Source organism: Geotrypetes seraphini, chromosome 1 (genome assembly GCF_902459505.1).
Source record: "Geotrypetes seraphini chromosome 1, aGeoSer1.1, whole genome shotgun sequence".
Taxonomy (NCBI): domain Eukaryota; kingdom Metazoa; phylum Chordata; class Amphibia; order Gymnophiona; family Dermophiidae; genus Geotrypetes; species Geotrypetes seraphini.
The window spans coordinates 155,646,704-155,664,848 of NC_047084.1; the positions used below are offsets into that span (position 1 = coordinate 155,646,704).

Sequence of the window (18,145 nt, forward strand, 5' to 3'; positions counted from 1 at the left end):
CTGCAGAAAAAGGAGAACGGATTGAGACATCCGGGTTTTGCTTCCATTGCTTTTAGTAGAAGTAAAGCCAGATGTCTCAGTCTGTCCTCCTCACTTCCATTGCTTTCGATGGAAGTAAAACCCGGATGTCTCAATCCGTCCTACTTTTTCTGGAGCCATATGGTAACCCTATGTAAGAAGGATGTGGGAATGGTTACTGATCTTGTAGCTGGCTGTAAAGTTCTGGTGGCAGAAAATTTTATAAGCTTTACAGTTTTGTTATACTGGAAAAGCACTGGCATCATGACCCCAAAAGGCTTATGGCGAATGAAGACGTTATGATCACTTGGGACATAACCATTTCAACTGATTGAAAGTTGGATGCAGGAAAACTAGACCTTGTGTTGAAGGAGAAAAAAACCCATGAGAACTACATAGAGGTGTCGGTGCCAAGCAATTATTCTGTAAATTGTGTGGAGAAAGAGAAGATCCTCAGATACCAAGAAATGTAGTTTGAGACCAAGAAAATGTAGCAGAAGGATATAGAATTTGTTAATCTTCTTTACCCTCGCAGTACCTTAGCACCATGTTTCAATGTTATCACTGTGAATTAAAACGTTCTGCTTTATTTTAACGATTGGTTGACTTCTCTCATTCTATTTGCAGTTCTTCAATTTGAATAGAGCCATTATAAGGCAAGAAGGAGGTAAATAATCTATTTGTTGCCAGTTTTTACTGTTTCACTTTCTTTCATGTGCTTATATGTTCAAACCAAAATAAAATTTAGAACATGAATAGCCTTACTGGATCAGACCAATGGTCCATCAAGCCCAGTAGCACGTCCTCACAGTGGCCAACCCATCTCACTAGTAACTGGCCAAAACCCAAAGAGTAGCAGCATTCTAGAATCCCAGGGCTAGGCAACCATGGTCCTTGAGGGCCACAACCTAGTTGGATTTTCAAGATTTGCACAATAAATATCAATGGAAGCAGTATATGCAAATCACTTTCATATATATGCATTGTAGGAATCTTGAAAACCCGACAGAATTGTGGTCCTCTCAAGGACTGTGGTTGCCGACCCCTGTTCTCCCACTTCTCCACTATTGTGAGTTGACTAGGCTGACCTTCAGGCAGTTTTTGCTTTCAGTCAAAGGGAAATCTGTTTTGGCTCCTACTTCATTTTCTGGCGACGTTTCCAGATGGGAAGTATATCTGCTAGTGGCTATTTGGTGGAACCTTTCCTTAGTTAGATTTCCCCCTCCTCCAAAGTTTCCGTTAAGCTTCTGTCTTTGGTTTTGTAGACACAAAGAAAGACTATTAATTTAGGTTTTCAGCAATTGCGGTGAATATAATTATACCTAAGGATTTCTAAGCTGCTTTCATGGTAGTCCCTCCCTTAGGACCTCTGCTTCCTGCATGAAATGCACTCAGAAAGTAGCACTTGTTGTTTCCACCACTCTGGAATACAGTACTCCCCCGATATTCGTGGGGGTTCTGTTCCAGGAGCCCCCGCGAATGTTGAAAAAACCGCGAATATGGTTTTAGCAGGGGGAGACAAGAGAGGGCAAGCCGGAGTGCCGGCGAGTGAAGGAAATCACTCGCGATATGCTCCTGACCGCATCTTCCTGTACTAAAAGTCGGGCCTCACCAATCAGGAGCTGCGGGACACTCCTTCTTGCATTGCTCATGCACTGATGAGAAACTACCAACTATGGTTTTGAGGAGGATAATGTTGATTAGCACAATAGAAAGTGCTGCAGAAATGTTATTTTCATTAATTATCTATGCCCAAATAGGGGGCATCTTGTGAAGAATATGGTGGAATTTATACAGGATCGAAGCATCTTCAATCTAGCATGAGGGAAAGGCCTGTTTGGACCTTGTTGCTTTAATTGCAAACCAGCTAGATTTGTTAAAGCCTTTCAGTTGTGAGATCAAGCAGTGGAAAGACTCTCACTTAGGAGTTCCTGGTCTGATTAATGCTCATTCTGTGATTGAGATAAATTATGAACTTAAATATTGATACTAAAGTAGACATTTTAGACTAGATTCAGTAAATGGTGCTCAAATTTGGGCACCCAAAAAAATGTGCACTGAGCGCTATTCTATAAAGGGCTTAGGCCCGGATTCTGCAAATGGCGTCTAAATCGGCTAGCACCTAGAGACGGGGTAGCGGAATGCTGTCTTGTTTGGGGGAGGGGGGGGGGCTGAGGCACTCCGCCCTAGCCCCGGTGAAATCGTGCAGCCGCTTCAATTTTAAATGATCAGGCAGCTGCCGCGCAGCATCAAGAAGAAGGCCTACCCCCGGAAGTCTTCATTCCACTTCCGGGGGCAGGCCTGCTCCTTGAAACTGCTTGGCGGTGGCTGCCTGATCATTTTAAGTTAAACCCTGGGAGTCGGGAGGGTGGGCGGGCACCAGTTTTTGGGGAGGCCATGGCTCCCCTGTTTTAAACCATTTCTTCATTTTATTGTAGTTGCCCTTTGGAAAAGTGGCTTAATTTCAGATATCAAATTTGATCAAGTTACGATCACTGTTTCCCAGTGGACCCAACACTGTTACCTCTTGTACTATGTATGCTCTGCAGTACACTAAGGGCTCCTTTTACCTCTTGAGCAGCGCGCTGTAATCCGGTGCGTGGGCTAAAAACGTCAGCGCACCTTCGTAAAGGAGCCCTAAATCTTAAATAGCTCCCCCTCTAGTCGGTTCCTAGACCGGTTGCTCCAAGAAGCAGTCATTTATTACATCTTGGAATTTTACCTCCCTAGCATTCCCTGCTATAATATTTATCCAGTAAATATTGGGGTAAATGAAATCATCTACACCGGTGATTCCCAACCTTTTCTATACCCCACAACCCTACGATAGGTTTGATTAATGTTCACATCGCCTACAAAAGTAATAGGGTAACTTAGTAAACAACGGCCGATAAAGACCTGAACAGTCCATCCAGTCTGCCCATTAGTTATTCTCATTAGAAATACAGTGGTACCTCGGTTTACGAGTGCACCGGTTTGCGAAGTGTTTTGCAAGATGAGCAAAACATTGCAAAATCAGCGCCTCGGGAAAACGAGCGTGCCTCGATTGGGAGCGGCGCCCCCCCCCCGCGATCCGGCACCCTCCCCACCGTGATCCGGCACCCCCCTTGCCACGATCGGGCACACACCCCCCCCCCCTGCCGCGATTGGGCACCCCTCCGCCGCTTCTTACTTTCATCTGGGCCTGGTCCTCGGCACCGGCATGTCCTGTGCGTTGGTGCCCGAAGATCAGCCTTGAGCATCTGCTGGGCCTTGAGCATCTGCGCATGCTCAAGGCCTGCGAGTTCACACTGTCTCCGAGAATCTCGGAGAGAGCGTGAACTCGCAGGCCTTGAGCATGCGGAGATGCTCAAGGCCCAGCAAGAAGAGGAGTCCGATCTTCGGGCACCGGCACCAACGCACAGGACATGCCGGTGCCCAGGCCCAGATGAAAGTAAGAAGCGGCGGGGGGGGGGGTGCCCGATCATGGGGGGAGGGTGCTGAATCGCAGGGGGGCCTTCGGGGGGAGCAATGCCGGTTCTCGTCGGAGGGATAGAGCAGCGCCACTGGCCTTGGGGGGTGGGAACATATCAAAGCGAGTTTCCATTATTTCCTATGGGGAAACTCGCTTTGATAAACGAGCATTTTGGATTATGAACATGCTCCTGGAATGGATTATGCTCGTAATCCAAGGTACCACTGTACATGATTAATCTGTATACTTTGGATGACACTTTGATACTGGATGATACTTTGTCCCTTCTTTGATATTTCTGGACCATAGACTAAACTCCACCTGTAATGTCCTAGGAGGTTCCAACTGCTGAAGTTGGCCGTCCAAGCTCAACTGTCCAACCATCACGTTATTGTAGGATATCTACCGTAAAGTCTGGCCAGTAATGTCCTCATGTTCCAAATTAGTGGAGCTCCCATTGATGCCCTCCCAGACCATCCTACCTGAATTACCACATATGGGACACAAAACTGTGGCAAAATTTGCCCAATATCAGCCTTAGTTCTTTAATTTACATCCTTCGTTTTCTAATTAGAGGTCCTCTATTTTTATCTCACCCTTTTTTGAATTCCATCACTGTTTTCCTCGGGAGGGCAATCCAGGCATCGACCACCCTCTCCGTGAAGAAGAATTTTCTAACATTGCTCCTAAGTCTTCCTCCCTGTAACCTCAAATTATGCCCTCTAGTTTTACCATTTTGTATCTTCTCTGGAAAAGATTTGGTTCTATATTAATACTTTTCAAGTACTTAAACATCTGTATCATATCTTCCCCTATCCCTCCTCTTCTCTAGAGTATACATGTTTAGGGGATCCTTTTTCGAAGGTGCGCTTAGCGTTTTAGCGCATGCACCGGATTAGCCGAAAATCTACCGCCTGCTCAAAAGGAGGCGGTAGTGGTTAGCGCTCGTGTCAATTTATCGCGCGCTATTCCACGCGTTAAGGCCCTAGCGCGGCATTGTGAAAGGAGCCCAAGGTCTTTCAGTCTCTTTTCATACTTCTTTTGGTTCAAACCCCTTACCATTTTGGTCGCCTTCCTCTGGACCGCTTCAAGTAATATCACATTTTAGGATGAAGAAGTCTAGTTTCTAATTTTTGAATCACAAATCAAACCACATGCAATACCATGGTGAATAAATTGAACTTTAAAAAAAAAAAATAATAAATAAACTTTTAACTTAGTGCATAAAATGTAAATATAAACTGAGCAATACAAAAAATACCCTCAGATTATATTTTATACATGTGTCAAATTATATAAAATGAAATTTGTAAACTTCAAAAAAACAGTTATCCCCTAATATTTTTTTCTTTCCTTTTAGGGGCACAGTTAGATGAAATGGGATTCACAATTGTGAGAAAATGTATCGGTGCAGTTGAAGCACGAGGTAATGTCACTGTTCTAATGAAATGGTGATACGACTCGGAGTATTTGGAGGTCTTTTTATGAGGATAAAACTGTGATGGGCCCAAATGTTGTCATGGAGGAAATGGGAAACCTGAATTCAATTTTTGGACACTGCTTATTTTCCTTGGGCTCTTTGGGATGTGGAGATGGGGGGGGCAGATGACAAGTCATAGCTAAGGAAGGCTAATAGCGTCATAACTCATGGATTAAACTAGAAGCCTAGAGGAATTGCAGAAAGCATTTGGGCCCGGAACCAAAGTCCTAGTTACATGATTTCATATAGCATGAAGAAAACTGGGAACTGAGTTGCTCCTATCAGCCTGGTACAGAGACAGATAGAAGGCAGGCTTCATGTGGTTTCATTGAAAGTGTGGATAAAATGGTGTGGTATCTGTCCATTTTCAAAAGGTAATGAACAGAAATAAAGCAACAACAACAAAAAAAAAAACAAGATGATATCTTTTTTTACTGGAATAACAATACATTTTTTGACCAGCTTTCAAAGGCAATAAATAACAAATATCAGAATATATAAGTGAAACATAAAAGCATTGCAATGACTGTCTTAGGGTAAGGTAGAGTTGAGAAAGAGAGATGAACGAATGATCAGAGGGTAATAAAGCAGTATAATTCAATGTTTTACCAAGCGATAAAACAAAAAACAATAATTCCACAACTACCAATTGCAAAATTCAAAACAAAAATGGAATTCAAAATCAATAAATTGGTATGCCCTCAATTATGTAACATTTTCAAAACTTAAGTTCTGAAATAATTAAATCAATGAGTGCTTAGATGATCTGTGGAAAGAAGGAAAGACATCAGACCTTATGTTCATGTCACATACCAGCCAATAGAAATAATTAATAGTAAAAAGTCTGTAAAAGTCTGCCCAGCATTTTTCTCATGTTGTAAATTACTACTGCTACTATTAATTATTTCTATAGACTGTACAGAGTCACAAAGAAGACAAGACAGTCCCTTCTCAAAAGAGTTTACAATCTAAACAGATAAGGCAGACAAACAGTTCCCATCAAAGCCCTCCCCAGACCATCATAAACCGAATTGCCATATATAGGATAAGAAAAAAAGCCTACAGCACCTGGTATTCCTAGGTGGTCTCCCATCCAAGTTCTAACCATGCCCAACCTTGTTTAGCTTCTGAGATCCGATGAGATTGGGCACACTCAGGGTGGTAAGCACTTTAGATGACTGCCTAGTTGGCTTTTCTGTCCAGTTACTCCTTCAAATTTGCCCTTGAAACAGGCACCGGGGCCCTAATTCTATAAATGGTGCCTAACATATAGGTGCTGAGGAGCACAAATGTTAATCACAGGTTGGATGCTATTTATGCAGTTGTGCCACATAGAGCCTAAAGTGGTCTTGGGCACCGGTAGACATTGAAACTTTGAGGGTACTCAATGCTAGGGTTTTCTTGGCCTAAATGAGTGCAATTAAATTAAAGCACACTCATAATCTGTCCGTAAACATAAAACACACCCATGATCTGCCCCGTAACCACACCTTCTTTCAGTACACCGTCAATAGCGCGCATGACAATTGTGCCCCGACAATTCCGCTCCGTCAAATGCGCACACCGACAAGTGTACGCATGAAGGGAACGGGATTTTCGGGGCACAATTGTAAGTGTAGTGGGGGGAGGGTTAGGGCAATCTTCAAATTGAGAGTGTGTTGGCATCCCCCCTCAATGAGAATGTGATTGTAGGGGGAGGGGTTCCCCCCACATTCCCTTCAGAGCGGAAGAGTGGTAACAGGAAGGCTTCGGGAAGAGAGGGCGAGCTGTAAGTGTATTGGAGGGATGTTTCCCCCACACCCATCCTCAACGAGAGTGTGAGTGTATTAGGGGGGGTTCCCCCCAAAAAAAAACCTCCCTTAGAGCGCAAACAGGAAGGAATAGGGGGCAGCGCTCAAATGTCGGCGTGCCAATATTCTGCGCGCATTTGATGGGTCACCCCCTACTTTCTGATAGGTACCTTGGAGTTGAACCTACCTTAAAGCGGGTAGGCATCTACCAAGTCAGGCGCCTTCCATCTAATTAATTGCGATTTAATTGCAATTTCAATGAAGGCTTTTTTTTTTTTTTTAATCTTTATTGATTTATAATCTAAAACAGTGTCATATAAATGATCAGACAGTAGGTATTACATACATTACATTAATATCTGTACAGGTAACATATATATCATATATAGGATTTTCAGTTTTCCTACATATAACAATAACATAATATATAGTATAAATGAAGAATAAAGTTACCCAAATGTCACCATCAATATTTATTCCCCTCCCTCCAATCCCCCACCCCCCATGGATGTGTAAAGGTACATGAACAAAAGGAAAGATAAGATAAATATACATTATTATAATTTTACAAATTTAGCCAATGGGCTCCAAACTTTATTAAATACACCACTAAATCCCCTACACTCTGCATTAATTCTTCAATGAAGGCTTTTTAAATAAGTTAACTGCCTAGATTGTCTAGCCACACCTATCTAGGTGCCTAACTTCAGCTGTCATTTTGGTCATAAATGTCTAAATATGTTGGACATATGGAATATTATGGACCTATTAATTCTACTTGTTTTCAGTGAAACATTTTGAAAAATTAACTAGTGGCTCAATATTTGTTGCTCTGCGCTTTTATTATTCAGACCTTTATCATATTAATTTCAAGTTAGTTATCTTTTCTTTTTTTTTTTTCTTCTATTCATTACATGGAAAGTGTGGAATGCCCTTCTTTTGTGGGTGGTAGATTTCAAGAGGGTGTTTTGCCTAGCCATACTTGTCAGAACAGGCCAGTGCAAAACATGTTTTGACAGCCACTGATTTCTATAAAGAGAACAGAACAGCACATACTAACTTCTTCTAAGAATGAATATAATATTTATTTACAGAGGAAAGAAATAATACTTTACTGTGGGTGCCTCTCACAAACTGGGTAGCTGTTTACGGTCAGGCAGGGAGTTTCTTCCACAGGAGGGATTTCTGGGTAGTTCACGTGTTCACTCCACAGATGAGCTACAAGCATAACAACACTGAGAAACTTCCTTTATAGTAATATTCACATGCAATACATAGTAACATAGTAGATGACGGCAGATAATGACCTGAATGGTCCATCCAGTCTGCCCAACCTGATTCAATTAAAATTTTTTTAATTTTTTTTTCTTAGCTATTTCTGGGCAAAAATCCAAAGCTCTACCCGGTACTGTGCTTGGGTTCCTACTGCTGAAATCTCTGTTAAAATCTTCTCCAGCCCATCTACACCCTCCCAGCCATTGAAGCCCTCTCCAGCCCATCCTCCCCCAAATGGCCATATACAGACCATGCAAGTCTGTCCAGTACTGGCCTTAGTTCAATATTTTATATTATTTTCTGATTCTAGATCCTCTGTGTTCATACCACGCTTCTTTGAACTCAGTCACCATTTTCCTCTCCACCACCTCTCTCGGGAGCGCATTCCAGGCATCCACTACCCTCTCCGTAAAGTAGAATTTCCCAGCATTTCTTTTGAATATACCACCCCTCAACCTCAAATTATGTCCTCTGGTTTTACCATTTTACTTTCTCTGGAAAAGATTTTGTTCTATGTTAATACTTTCAAGTATTTGAACGTCTGAATCATATCTCCCCTGTCCCTCCTTTCCTCCTCGAAGGCTGTATCCATTCAGGTTTTCGGGATTTCCCCAATGAATATGCATTGAAAGCAGTACATGCACATAGATCTCATGCATTTTCATTGGGGAAATCCTGAAAACCTGATTGGATTTGGCCCTCGAGGAGGGACTTTGGAGACCCCTGCTCTAGGGTATACATATTCAGGGCTTCCAGTCTCTCCTCATATGTTTACCTTGGAAACACAGGCTAGCACATGTCCAAAACAAGTCATCTGCTTACTTTTATCAGTATACAAAGGTTCAAATACCAGTCAGAGATGACATCTGTTCTCTCTATATAACAACCAACCAGCACTACCAGGTTCCACCAGACATTACCGAGAAGAACTCAGCTAGGGCTGGCTAGAGTCAGCTAGAGCAACGGTCAAAAGAGACAAACAAGTCATGAAACTATACAATGCTATTCTTAGACTTACAGGCCCTGGGCTCTTTTACTACAGAGGGCATGGGGTAAAAATAGAGATCCCATCAACATGGTTTTATGAAGGGAAGGCCCTGCCAATCAAATCTGATCAGCTTCTTTGACTGGGTAACAAGAAAGCTGGATATAGGGGAGTCCCTGGACGTCGTGTACTTGGACTTCAGCAAAGCGTTTGATAGCGTCCCACACCGCAGGTTATTGAGCAAGATGGGTTTGATGGAACTGGGTGAAACATTAACCGCATGGTTTAGGGACTGGCTTAGAGGTAGACTTCAGAGGGTAGTGGTAAACAGTACCCTCTCCGATACGACGGAGGTGATCAGCGGAGTTGGTCTTGTGCCCGATCCTACTTAACATCTTCATAAGAGACTTGGCTGAGGGGCTTCGAGGTAAAATTACATTATTCGCCGATGACGCCTGTCAGTTTTGTTCGTGGCACCCCCAATGTATGGTGGTAGGGGTTAAGTGAAAAGGCGTACTGACAAACGCTGGTCCCAGATTCAGTTCCCTCACTAAAGTTTCACCAGGAAGTAGAATAATAGGCACAGCCAGAGGTGATTGCATAAAGAATATATTATAGAAATAGGCTTACAGAAAAGCAATATTTATAAGCATTACAATTAAGCATTACAATTAAGCAGAGAGCAAAGCAGTTTCCCTGCTTTACAGAGTCCAGAAGGAAGTGTGAAGTTTCAGGGAAAGGCAGAGAGAGAGAGAGAAAGAGAGCCAAGACCCCTCTCCTCCACAGATTGATAGATAGATTGATAGCTCGATTGATAGAGCAGAGAGGAGGCTTTTATACCTTGGCTGAATATAGAAACCTGTATGCCCCAGTATCTTTCTGTTTAGAACTTGCAAACTGTTTGAAACAATGGTTAATTTAATTGCTAAGGAGGGTGTGATACTTGCAAGCATGGTGATGGGATTAGCCTCTGGCTTCTTTGTTCCATGCACCTGGACCCATTGTCCTAAGCACCCTCTTAATCAGACATTAACACCTTTTAGCTAGTCATGATTCAATCAGGGCTACTTGACACATATCAATCAGGGCTACTTAAAACCATCCTCCTGCCCTCAGGGTCTATCTGCATTCCCATGCCAGAGTCAGATTGATATAATTTCCCATAGGCCTCGCTGACATAAGTAATGCCAACTAAAAATGCTGAATGGTAGCGACAGCTAGGCTGACGACGCCAAACTATGCAACATAGTAGGCAACCGCACAACAGATGAAAGCACAATGCCCGACAAAAGCCCAATGCCCGACAGTATGACGCAGGACCTACTCCTGCTGGAGCATTGGTCAAAGACTTGGCAACTAAGTTTCAATGCCAAAAAATGCAAGGTCATGCACCTTGGCGGCAAAAATCCATGCAGGACTTACACCCTAAATGGTGAGATCCTAGCAAGGACTGTAGCAGAACGTGACTTGGGGGTGATCATTAGCGAAGATGTGAAGACTGCCAATAAAGTGGAGAAAGCTTCATCCAGGGCTAGACAAATCATGGGCTGTATCCGTAGAAGTTTCGTTAGCCGTAAGCCCGAGGTCATAATGCTGTTGTACAGATCCATGGTGAGACCCCATCTGGAATACTGTGTACAATTCTGGAGGCCGCATTATCAAAAAGATGTGCGAAGAGTTGAGTCAGTTCAGCGAATGGCCACCAGGATGGTCTCAGGTCTCAAGGATCTCCCGTATGAGGAAAGACTGGGTAAGTTGCAGCTGTATTGAGGAACGCAGAGAGAAGGGGGAGACATGATCGAGACGTTCAAATATGTCACAGGCTGTATCGAGGTGGAAGAGGATCTCTTTTTCCTTAAAGGACCCATGGCAACAAGAGGGCATCTGTTGGAAATTTCATGGCGACACCAGAAAATATTTCTTCACCGAAAGGGTGGTTGATCGCTGGAATAATCTTCTACAACAGGTAATTGAGGCCAGCAGTGTGCCAGATTTTAAGAAAAGATGGGATTGGCATGAGGGATCTCTTCATGGAGGTAGTTAGGGGGTGGGCCATTAGTGTGGGCAGACTAGATGGGCCGTGGCCCTTTTCTGCCATCATGTTCTATGTTTCTAATATTTAAAGTTCTCAATTGCCATGTTTGTTTCCCCAGTCGCTTGCTATAGCATTTAAAAATGTTCTCGATATTTAACAGTGCTACATGGACTCCAAGTGGTGTTGAATATCTGGGGACTGCAGTATTCTGTTAGCATGATATTTCTATGAACTTGGCTTGTTCAGTTTTCTTGATAGTAGAGGGGATATATGTGAAGGGGAGGGGAGACAGGGGTTTTGTTGGTCCGTGCTCTGTATATTGTATTTATAAAATCATAATTGTTCAGAATATTGTTTCTTTTTATACTTTAATAAAATACGTTCAATATAAAATCATAATTGCGGCTTGTGCAGATGGGATCAGATGGTTTGCGGGGACTGAGCTCACAGAGATGGGGCGTAAACGGGGTTTTTAAATTTTAGTCCTAGTAGTTTGCCGGTCCACGGGTGTAAAAAGGTTGAAGAACACTGGTTTAGATAATGGCCTGAGTATCACTACCTCCAGCTAAATCATTGATTTTTTTTCCATCTTGCATTATTCTATAATATCCTTCCCAACTTCTGGGAATGCCCCAATCTGCCAATTCTCCTCTCATAACACTATGCCTCTTTTGAATTGCACGCTATATTTAGACATAGATTTTATAGAACATAAGAATAGCCTTACTGGTCCATCAAGCCCAGTAGTCTGTTCTCACGGTGGCCAATCCAGATCACTAGTATCTGGCCAAAACCCAGAGAAGCAACATTCCAGAATCTCAGAGTAAACAATATTCTGGAACTCCAAAGAAGAGCAACATTCCATGTGGAATCCCCAAAGAGTAGCAACATTCCAGAATCTCAAAGAGTAAACAATGTTCTGTAACTCCAGAGAGTTGCAACATTCCAGAATCTCAAAGAGTAAACAATATTCTGGAATGCCAAAGAATAGCAACATTCTATGTGGAATCCCCAAAGAGTAGCAATATTCCAGAATCTCAGAGTAAACATTATTCTGGAACTCCAAAGAATAGAAACATTCCATGTGGAATCTCCAAAGACTAGCAACATTCTAGAATCTCAGAGTAAACAATATTCCATAACTCCAAAGAATAGCAACATTCCATGTGGAATCCCTAAAGAGTAGCAACATTCCAGAATCTCAAAGAGTAAACAATATTCCGGAATGCCAAAGAGTAGCAACATTCCATGTGGAATCCCCAAAGAGTAGCAACATTCCAGAATCTCAAAGAGTAAACAATATTCTGGAACTCCAAAGAATAGCAACATTCCATGTGGAATCCCCAAAGAGTAACAACATTCCAGAATCTCAAAGAATAAACAATATTCTGGAACTCCAAAGAATAGCAACATTCCATGTGGAATCCCCAAAGAGTAGCAAATTTCCAGAATCTCAAAGAGTAAACAATATTCCATAACTCCAAAGAATAGCAACATTCCATGTGGAATCCCCAAAGAGTAGCAACATTCCAGAATCTCAAAGAGTAAACAATATTCCGGAATGCCAAAGAGTAGCAACATTCCATGCTACTGATCCAGGGCAAGCTTTGGCTTGCCTCATGTCTTTCTCAATAACAGACAATGGCAGATACATGCACAAATACAAATTGTTGCCAGTTAACGCCAATTATTGATTGTTGATACTTCATTAACAAATTAATTTACATGCATCTGCCCTGGAGGCCCAACTTTGGGCGACCTATAAATAATCCAGGGGGTAGTGTCAGCTGTCCTTAAAGAGTGTGCGCTACTGCACATAGTGTGTGCTTCTTCCCAACAGATGTGCATGACAGTATGTCATTATTTGATTTTTACATTGTGAACTGTATTAGGATGGAGCTTAAAGAATAGGAAAAAATGCTGATTTTCAAGTCTTAACCCCTAGAACTGCCCTCCAACCCAACCTGCTGATTAACTGTATCCATGACATCCTGTTTGTCTGTCTTGCCTGTTTAGATTGTAAGCTCTTTCGAGCAGGGACCGTTTTCTTATTCTTTGTGACTCTGCAGCGCTGCATGTGTCTGGTAGCGCTATAGAACTAATTCATAGTAGTAGTGTGAAGAGTTTCAGTCTTTGAGAAGCAGAGCTGAGATTGTGATGCCATAATGCCTCATTCCACCAATAAGAGCCAACCTCCTCAGTGATGTCACAATGGGTTGATTATCCTGTACTCCCCTCTGCCCTCCAACCCAGCCTGCTGATTATCCATTCCCCTTTACTGTATTCATGACATCCTGTGTCTGACTCTGCCTGTTTAGATTGTAAGCTCTTTTGAGCAGGGACTGTTTTCTTACTCTTTGTGACTCTGTTAAGCGCTGCGTGCATCTGGTAGCGCTATAGAAATAATTAATAGTAGTAGTAGAATTGTTAAAATATTTGTTAAAAAACTTAAACCTTTTATTTGAATATCTAGAGCAGTGGTCTCAAACTCGCGGCCCGGGGGCCACATGCGGCCAGCCAGGTACTATTTTGAGGCTCTCTGTATGTTTACCATAATCACAAATATAAAATAAAACAGTTCCTTGATCATATGTCCCTTTAGCTTTAGATGACAATATTATTATTAAGATAGCTCAAAGGAAAGATTTATAAACTATAAAGAGTTTTACCTCATACAAAATTGTCATTTCTTTAATAAGACATTAACTATTTTTTCTGCGGCCCTCCAAGTACCACCTACAAATCCAAAATGTGGCCCTGCAAAGGGTTTGAGTTGGAGACCACTGGCCTATAGGAAGAGGAGATGCAAATATTAAGAGCCTTAGCCAATAGGGAGAAGAGGAGATAGTGGATGGGCTATTTGGCCTTTATCTGCCATAAAGTTCTATGACATCACAATGCAGGTGTAAAGAGCCTTAGCCTATAGCAGTGGGCTCAAACTCGCAGCCCGCCAGGTACTATTTTGAGGCCCTCGGTATGTTTATCATAATCACAACAGTAAAATCAAACAATTTCTTGATCATGTGTCTCTTTGTTAAGACTTAGCCAAAAGGAAAGATTGATAAACTATAAAGAGTTTTACCTCATGCAAAATTGTCATTTCTTTAATAAGACATTAACTATTTTTCTGAGGCCCTCCAAGTCCCTACAAATCCCAAATGTGGCCCTGCAAAGGGTTTGAGTTGGAGACCAGTGGCCTATAGGAAGAGGAGATGCAAATATTAAGAGCCTTAGCCAATAGGGAGAGGAGGAGATAGTGGATGGGCCATTTGGCCTTTATCTGCCTTAAAGTTCTATGACATCACAATGCAGGTGTAAAGAGCCTTAGCCTATAGCAGTGGGCTCAAACTCGCAGCCCGCCAGGTACTATTTTGAGGCCCTCGGTATGTTTATCATAATCACAACAGTAAAATCAAACAATTTCTTGATCATGTGTCTCTTTGTTAAGACTTAGCCAAAAGGAAAGATTGATAAACTATAAAGAGTTTTACCTCATGCAAAATTGTCATTTCTTTAATAAGACATTAACTATTTTTTCTGCGGCCCTCCAAGTACCACCTACAAATCCAAAATGTGGCCCTGCAAAGGGTTTGAGTTTGAAACCACTGATCTAGAGAGAGCTCAGTTGTCAGAGTTGACAAAACTAGCATATTTATTAACGAAATTGCAAAAACACAAATTTGTTTCATGAATCAGTTCTGTATCAATTATGCAACATATTCAGACAAGCATTTTGCCACATAGAAATCAATAATGCAGCAATGCTGTAGAAAAGCAACAAAATTAGTGTTGTCCTGCCAATATCAGTTTTTTGATATTTGGATAGACCTGCAATAAGAATTGAAGTTGTGACTTGTTGTTTGTCATAAGGCCACTGTATTCTTGAATGAGAGCAATGCCAAGTTCAGCATGACCATTCACCACTGCAGTGGCCCGCACTGTCTCCACAGGCTGCTGGAAGTCTTTTCTGGGTCTACATCCAAGAAATGTATCTGGAAGCTCCATCATTTAAAGCAAAGTCTTAGACTTGACTGAGACAAAATCTTCAAGGTTCTTGTCCTGGAACGACTTTTAGGTCTCCAGTGATTCATTTGGTATTACCCTGCTCAACGTCAAACTTATTTTTCCTGTCGCTTCATCAGCCTTTGTGCTGACGTATTTATTTGGCTGTCAAAAAGGGCTAGCCCAACTTGTTCTTTTTTTTTTTATTTTTTTAAATTCTTTATTCATTTTAAAACTGACAAACAAGTGATTAATATTAAAACATTACATTACTAATAAAATATACAGCACTTGACATTCTTATACATATAATCCATTAAAGTAGAAATTATAACCCTTTCCCCCCCACCCAACAATTCTTCAATGAAATTTTCATAATACAACAGAAATCCAATCATTAAATAAAAGTATTAATCATCCAATTCCCCCCCCCAATAAAATACATGTATCCATCAGAAAGGAAAACGATGTTCATTCATTACAATAATTCTCTAATGGCCCCCAGATCTTTATAAAGTTGTTATAATTACCTTTCTTTACAGCAATTGCTCTTTCCATTTTAAAAATGTGAGAAAGTGAATTCCACCAAAAAGAATAATAAAGATTTGTATAATTTTTCCAATTAGCCGTAATGTGCTGAATTGCCACCCCTGTCATTATAAATAGAAGTTTGTTATAAGATGAAATTTGACTTTTTTTCCTCATAGCCATGCCAAACAGAATAGTATCATAAGACAAAGCCCAACTTGTTCTGATGACAAATATCGCAAGTGTTTGGAAAAGTTCTGTGATGTAGCCTTTGATATTGCAGGGTTGAAATGTTGAGTAGTTCAGAAGTGTTTTCAGCATCCTGTGTCTTTTGATGTTAAGTGCTGCTACATTAGTTTGAGACTTTTTCTCCACATTTACTTTTTTTGCCTATAACTCTGATGGATGTTTTCACTGTCTGGCCCGGTAACGATTGTATATAGCTGTGTTAAATAGTTTAGTTACTGAATTATTACATGTGATGTCCGAAGTTAAGCCATTTGGAGACATTGATCCCATGAAAAACGTTCCATTAAAAAAAAATAAAAAAAAAGATTAACGTGTATGTATTCCTTTAATTTAACTGTTTAACAATATTGAATGTTTCTTAGTGTTTGCTCTGAAAACCCTCTAAGGCAGACAACAGACGGGGATCCTTGAACTCCTGAGCTGGAGTGGCGGGAGGAAGAAACTTCACACAGACAAATGGGATCAGTGAAATGCAAACGAAAGTTTTCGGGAGTAAGTGCAGGACGGCTTAACAATAGCATGATTCCTGAACAGACTCAAAGACCCCTTCAAGCTTCGTGCCTTTTATTAGCAATCGGATCAAAGTTACACAGACAGCTGTCAATCAACATGTCAGCAAATAACGCATGGCAACCATGTACATCACACTGACAATCTCATTACCTTGTAGAAATTACAAACTAATCAAAACCAGTTGTGTCCAGCCTTTGTTAGCTCCAAAAAGGTGCAGAAAGGTCAGCACTGGTATGTCATATAATGGTGACACGCCAAAAGTGCACTGGACTTTGGCGTGCTGACATTCCCATGCCGACATTTGCGCGCAGGATATATGCGTGATGCTGATTCTCCCGCATTTAAGCCTTTCCGTTAGCGCTGTGTGTGTGTGAGAACCCCCCACTACATTTACAAGTCCTTGTGCTCCCTTTGGGGTGTGTATGGGGGGGAACTCCCCACTACACTGAAAACTCCCCAACAGCAAAAACGGGAGTTTTCAGTGTATTTGGGGGGTTCCCCCAACCCCACCCCCCACGCCCCCCTACAGCGCTAATGGCGTGCATCTATATGCTTATAACTTTCCGTAAATTAAACTACGGTATTTCCCCCTTCTCTCTCTCTGCTTAATCTCCCTGTATTCAATTCTCTCTAAAAACTATAAATCCAACCACTAAACCTGTTGTACTACTTATATGTCTAGTTACTCCGCACTGTGTATGTTCATTTGTAAACCGTTCTGAGCTATTGGGAGGACGGGATAAAAATCTAAATAAATAAATAAATAAATAAATAAAAATAAATAAAAAATAATGAAAATCCTTAAAAGCTGTGGAAGCGGTGGCACGCATATGTCCTGCATGGAAATGTCACCGCGAGATTGTTGTTTTTGATTATCTCTGCAATGTCCTGACAGCTCTTGGGGTACACGCCTAAGGCAACAACTGGCCTTCCTAATTTCATAGTTCTTGTTCTTTGTGCATTGCTCAAGTCCCTTTCTACTAGTTTCCATGCCCCACAATTTCCTGTAGATATACAGGATATGAATTTCTCTTGCAAGCAGATTTTAGGCTTCTAATAAGGCAGAGGACAAAACTGTCTTTCTTAAAGCTGCAAAAATCTTATTACTTTTGGCTTGTAAGGAATGTTTAATCTTATAGCTCTTATGGCCCGACTCGTAGATGTATCGTAGCCCTTTCAGGACCAAGGGACATATTTGTCCCATAACTTTAAAATCCTATAAATTTTGATTGGGATAGTCTACAGTTCTAAATTTGATATGTACGGATTCCATATGATACTGCCTTTATGTAAACAAACTGGTTCCGACATTCATTCATTAGCGTCGTTGCCAGATTGACGAGAAGATTCACTTGCCACACTGTCCATAAGCCAGAAGTGTGATTTTTTTAAAATAAAAATAATGATATTTCACAAAACAAATCAATTTTTTGGCATCTGCAAGCCCTTTTTACCATAAAAATGTCGTCAAAACCACAAAAATTGGCCTACGATCCTTATGGTCCTGAAAGGGTTAAGGATGCAGATAAACAATGTCAGGGCGGGGACCTCTATTCTCATACCCTCCTTCAAGGCCTTCAGTAGTATAATTCCAGTTTGGGTTCCAAAACGCTGATGGCAGGCCTCAATCAAGCAGCAATTCCCTTTTTTTTTTTTTAACTATGGAATGGCAATAATAGTTCATTTATGAAATAAACTTACTTGCTCCACTTCATCACTGACGCTGAAACCGTGGATTGAAGACAAAGTTTTATTTTATTTTTCTTTCCAGCTTATGATTTATCTTTAATCTTATCTATTGTTTTGCCTTTTGTCT

The 18,145-nt window shown here is 41.4% G+C and overlaps 1 protein-coding gene across 4 annotated transcripts in view; it reads left to right on the plus strand.

The window, feature by feature from the left end:
- Positions 1–18,145, plus strand: part of ARHGAP10 (Rho GTPase activating protein 10) — a 520,437-nt gene that overhangs the window by 215,520 nt on the left and 286,772 nt on the right. For all 4 annotated transcript variants that reach the window (XR_004539086.1, XM_033940409.1, XM_033940432.1 and 1 more), the window contains 2 exons: positions 646–685; positions 4,833–4,898. Coding sequence is in view for 3 of the 4 variants with exons in the window: in XM_033940409.1 (XP_033796300.1) it covers positions 646–685; positions 4,833–4,898 (106 nt within the window). In the remaining variant the exon portion in view is untranslated. The remainder of the gene's footprint in view (positions 1–645; positions 686–4,832; positions 4,899–18,145) is intronic.